This window comes from Lygodium microphyllum, chromosome 25 (assembly GCF_053477565.2).
Source record: "Lygodium microphyllum isolate KBCC chromosome 25, Lygodium_microphyllum_v1.1.10, whole genome shotgun sequence".
Taxonomy (NCBI): Eukaryota; Viridiplantae; Streptophyta; class Polypodiopsida; order Schizaeales; family Lygodiaceae; genus Lygodium; species Lygodium microphyllum.
The window spans coordinates 9,138,761-9,144,249 of record NC_141159.1 but is presented as its reverse complement, the minus strand read 5'-3'; the positions used below and the strand labels follow the sequence as shown (position 1 = coordinate 9,144,249).

Sequence of the window (5,489 nt, the reverse complement as noted above, 5' to 3'; positions counted from 1 at the left end):
TGCATTCAAAATGTGATAGCAAATACTATTCTCTATGAGATTGCGCTTAATAGACACATTTTCCTATAAAATGGATTTTTTTAATGTACCCTTAAAAACTCCTTATTAATATGTTTCTATAATAATGAAGCATTGGTATATGGGTCATATGATCGTCTTCTAGTGCTTATATGTTGGTTTTGTATTTTGGGTAAGAGCTAACATTACACATTAGCCCTTTTTCCTCATAAGTTTTTCAATCGAGATGTTTCCGAACTTTTCTCTTAGGTGTATAACATCTTAGCAAACAATCATGGTCTACCTCCTCCAACACTGGCATGATGAAGAGAAGGGGTGCTAGTTCATTTTCCACCTTTGGCATCAACATGACAAGAAGATGGGGGCTTAGATCCTATTCCAAGTTTGGCATCAACATGACAAGAAGATGGGGGCTTAGATCCTATTCCAACTTTGGCAACAACATGACAGTGGCAAGGGATGCTTTCTTCCATCTACATTCAAGGACAAGTTTGCCTTCTATTGTCTTTGATATCGACATCCTCAATATATCTTTTTCCATTTTGCCCTATGTATTATTTACTGTAACATAGTCCTTGGGCAACTAAACCATTCCCTTAAGAGAGTACTTAAGTGACAACCTCTTACCCTAACATTTACACCTTGCTTTCTCCTTAGGATTAGCATTGTGTATACATGATTTGGGCACTTGGAAGGGTGAAAGCCCAATTGGACAATCTTCACGTGAATGCATTGTGCAACATGCTTCTCTTTTTCTCCAATACCCTTCAAGGTTGGTTTAGCACTATGGTCCTTTTAAAATAAGCTTTACATATTTGCTCAATGTGAGTGAATTTTTTTTTAAATGATCCAATAGAAATGCATCACCTTTGCAATAATGGTAGGACCCAAGGCAATCCTTTGTGACGCCCTTTGTCCAATGTCTTTATATTTTTGGGCAAGACCTTTTGGGTTAAGCAAAGAGGCTACATCTCATCTCCCTTTAGATTGCCAAAGAGAGGATCTTAGATTTTAGTCTATAGTCAACCTCAAACGATGAGCACTATGCTTTAACTCTTGCACAACCCTAAAGACTACTAAAAGATGAGATCGGAAATTTTCAATAAGACATCTACACAAAATGATCTATAGAAGAGATCCACAGACTTTCACACTTTCCAACCTTGATTGAATCCTTTGCCATCCCTTTCTTCACTTGCTTGCCATCGCCATTATCCAACTTTTGTTCATTGCACATTGACACCCTATAGCTAGCCATGATATAGAGTTGTCCAAGATCAGTTCTATGCCTTGCAAGTTGCTACCAACAAGCTTTACATTTGCTCACTGATTGTAATGCCTCAGTCCCCCTGTAAACAACCCATTGTATTAGACCCTTATTGATCCCACCAATAAGATTGTTCTGATCTTGGCTCTCCACAAGATCAGTGTAGCTTTCTCAGTTGCCTTTTCTGGAGGAGAAACTAGTAAATTCAGGGAAAGAATCTGGCTAGTCTCTTTAAAATGGTGGCCTGTTCCAGACTCCCCAAACTTTAGTATGAGAAGTTATTTCTTGCTCCTAAATCTTTTCGCATCGAAGAAAAGATGCAGAGCTTTCACAAGGACACACATAATAAGACTTCAGCGTTTTCCATATTACCCCGATTCACCATACGCTAACACCTGTGCGTTTCCCTAATGCTATGTGCCCAAGTCCTCAACTTTGGGAGGTCTACCTTCAGAGTCGGGGTTTGTGAGAACTTTCTTCTTTCCAGATTTTCATGCTCCATGGATCATGCTTTTTTAAATACAATTAAGACACCTAGCATATGGACCATTTGTTTAGTTGTCAAGTGCTTACTTGCATCTGACGCCCACAAGGATTGCAGATAAGATGTCGACCCTCAATATCCAAGCACGAAACAGACAGAAGTTGGCAGCAATTAACCGAAGACTAAAACAATTAGATTGCACTAGAAAGACCTAATTAAGTGCCTTTATGATAGAAGCCACTAAATTAGGCCATACGTTTCTGGTAGAATCGAGCATCCAAAAGCAAGAATTGTACACCTTTCTGGATCTACATTCAGCTTCAATTCCTACCTTTTGGCGCAGACAGGAATGGTAGCACAGGGTTTACAGTCATCGTTTCCATTTTCATCCTCAGTTCTGTTGACCGGCGGCAAAGAGAAAATACTGTAAGTGGAGCTTCCCCTCCTGAGTTCCTTGATAGTTCTCAAGGCAGCTAAAGTACTTCTATAGATATTATCTACATCTTCTACTTGAACAGCAGATTCTGCTGGAGCCACAGGATGCAGACCTGTGCCTTTCTCAGCAGTATCATCATTTGTGTGTTGTTGATCCTGTACTGTGCTATGTGTTGAAGGCAGTGTGCTATTCACTGAAGCCTCCACATTATAACCACTAACTATGAGCTCAGGAGTAGAGCACGGGAAAAGGGAGTGCAAGTTTGCCTCGCATTCACGAACAAGCTTGGACAGAAGTTCAGTTGTGAAGAAGGGTTGCTGCAGGACATTGCGAATGAAGGGCAAGCGCAGGAGGGCACCTGTTCGCTTATCATGTTTCTTCAAAATCTTCACCAATCCTGATCAATACAAACCACAACTCCGTATGATGCAAGGGCAAAAGATCAAGTACTTCCCAAAAGGGAAAAGAAAAGCTCATGTAAGAATGCGTACCAGTGTAGTTCAAAGAACTGTAATTTTCTAGAAGAACCATCTCACCATGGAAATTCACAATATCTTTCCTTATGTTTATCATCTCTTCATTCAAAGTACTCTCCGAAGCTGAGGGTCCATCTGTGATGCTCCTGTCCTTCATCCTTTCAATTCTTTCCTTCAGTTCCTGTCCCATTCATGCCCAATCCAGCAATAAATACTCTTGAAAGAGCACATTGGGCTAAATAAACGGTTCGCTTTCAGGACAAATCTCATAGAAACGCCTGAGGGGTCATCAATTTCTTTGTAGAATGTTTACAAGTCCCAACTCCACAGATTTCTTCCTTGAGAAGAAAAGGCCCCTAGATCTACCTGTAACCCAAAACCATCAGAGAACGAGGCAGCCTATCCAAAGCACTCACATTGGGTGAAAGCTTCTGACACTTGATTGTCAAACCTGCTCTTCCTGCAGCATTCTACCAAGTACAGCATGCTGGTACCCACATTTAGATAGACGTTCTCACATTGCTCAGCTCTGCTGAAGGCTAAGCAAACCAAATCATTTCAAATTTCCTAACAAACAGGAGTTGGAACAAGTACCTGCAAACGAATCACGTACTCCTCCTCCTTCTCAATGAAGAAAGTGTTGAACTTTTCTAGTTCCGCATTAAGAAGATGAATGAAATCCACCTCTTCTGCAGTCAAGTTTCTCATGATACAAGCATCACTCTCTCTCTTGGAGCACTGCCACTGCCATGAGGTGCCGGCGCTGCTAGAACTGCTCTTGTGTGCAGTGTCTTCTGTGACTGTTGGTGTTGCAGCCCCCCCATTGACAGAGGAGTTCTGGCTCTCTGCTGCTGAAGCAAGAACACTGCGGTGCAGCCCTCTCGTGTAATCCTGATCCACGGCTGAAGGATCATCACTTGATTGTAAACATCCTGTTTGATGCACCTCATGATGTGTGCACCTGGAACCATCTGCCTCATCGTGTCTTGCCAGGGGAACCTTCAAGTGTGTGTCGACTACAACATCAGTCTCTGTGCATGAGCCTGCCGTAGTGTAACATAACAAAGTGTCTCGGTTTGCACCCGTTACTGCAGGCCGATTAGTCTGCAACTGCATAGACATCCCTAATCTATCGGCATCCATCGCATCAGTCCGCCGCAGCTGCATAGACATCCCTAAACCATCCGCAGCGACAATATCAGGTGCATCAGGAGCATCTGGGCCATGGTGAGCATGTCTCTGGATGTTGTCACACTCATCTATGCAATCGGCTTCATGCGGTGTATGCCTCTCAAGAGCAGGCGAGAAATCGAGCTGTGCTGCGGCAGCAGCCAAAGAGTTGCATCCCCCGCTGCGGGCCAATAAGTCGATCGCTGCATCGACCGGGGATACAGCTGCGATGCCATCAGGCCTGTCATCGTCTCGGGGAGGGCTGCTGGAGAATGCAGCAGCGGTGAAGCAGTCAGGGGCAGAGATGAGCTTGAGCCTCTTCTTGAGCTGCTTGTAGGAGAGGTACTTGTCCCTCCATTCGGGCAGGGTTTCCTCGATCTGGGATTGCAGGCGCTTCCCAAACTTCATGGCTGGGGGGGCAGCACGTCCTCTGCTTCTTCTGCAACGATCGGAAAGGAAGATGGAGAAGGCAGAGATGCCTCACTTTATCGGGCCCGTTATATCGTGACACGAAGGAAGCTCCGTGGATGTGGTGGGAGAATATGCTGGGCCATGTTCTGATCCACCACCACCATTTTCAGCATCGCACGGAAGAAAAGAAAGAAAGAACCCAAAAGAAGCCATCTGAGAAAATTTGAATGCCTGCAGGCTGCGACCGTCAAGATCGAGGGAAACCTTTGGGAACATCCTTCAGCACATGCCCGCCGCATATTCTCTTCGAATATTCGAGACTCTCTCAGATTCCAGATTCCAGAACTGCTTTTCCTCAGTTTTAATAATCCATTCTTTTAATAAAAAGAAACCTCAATTTTTAAAATTTTGTAGGTTTTCTTCCCATGCTTTCAATGGCATTTCACATACCTCCATGACGTCAATTTTGAAAGTTTCTCCATGAAATTTTAGAGGGTTTTTTTTGTCTATTTTTACAAACCTCTAGGTTTTTCATCAAATCCACCCAAATTGTCAAGTTGAGGAAAAAACTTAGAGGGTTTTTGTACACAATGATTTTTTTTTCATTATTTGTTCTGTATTTTAAAAAAGCAAAAGTCTCGAGCATCCAATCTTGCATATCATTTTTAGACGATTAATTGAAAATCAATACTTGTGGTTAAGGGGTGCCTAAACCCTTGACCACACATTTCACAAGTGGTCACATTACAATGTCCAACTTGGTGATCGACCAAGTGGAGTGATAATCATCCTCTCACATCATACAAGGTGTTGAAATGCTGCTAATAGGAATGGAACCCATGACATTGGGTTTGTTTCACCATTTCACTACCGTTTGAGCTAGCGACTCTTGGCTACATACCATATTTATAACTTCCACACATGTTTATGTGAACATTGTTGCCATTTTAGCAAAAGCTATTGTCAAGGTTTTTTAAAAGAAGACATAAAGCATAGAACTATCATTTAATTTGTTCACACAATATAGGAAATCTAGAAATTGATCGTGTCTAGTTGAAAAATTGAGACCTTCATGACCTTTCTTGTATAGCAAAATAATTTTCGTGACACATTTTATTTCATAAAGCTTAAGGGTGGCATGAGATACATGATTATTGTTTTTGCTAAAGTGGGAGGTGTAACTATCTTTTGGCTAAGTTACATAAATTTAAATGCCTAGGTGAATTT

The 5,489-nt window shown here is 42.2% G+C and overlaps 1 protein-coding gene across 1 annotated transcript; it reads right to left on the bottom strand.

The window, feature by feature from the left end:
- Nucleotides 1–1,940: 1,940 nt before the first annotated feature.
- LOC148013900 (uncharacterized) lies at nt 1,941–4,453 on the bottom strand. Its single transcript, XM_087666665.1, has 3 exons — nt 3,276–4,453; nt 2,697–2,862; nt 1,941–2,602 (listed from the first exon to the last, which is right to left on the bottom strand). The coding sequence occupies exons 1-3, from the start codon at nt 4,257–4,259 to the stop codon at nt 2,097–2,099; spliced, it is 1,656 nt and encodes a 551-aa protein (XP_087522791.1). The 5' UTR covers nt 4,260–4,453; the 3' UTR covers nt 1,941–2,096.
- Between the last annotated feature and the right edge of the window lie 1,036 nt (nt 4,454–5,489).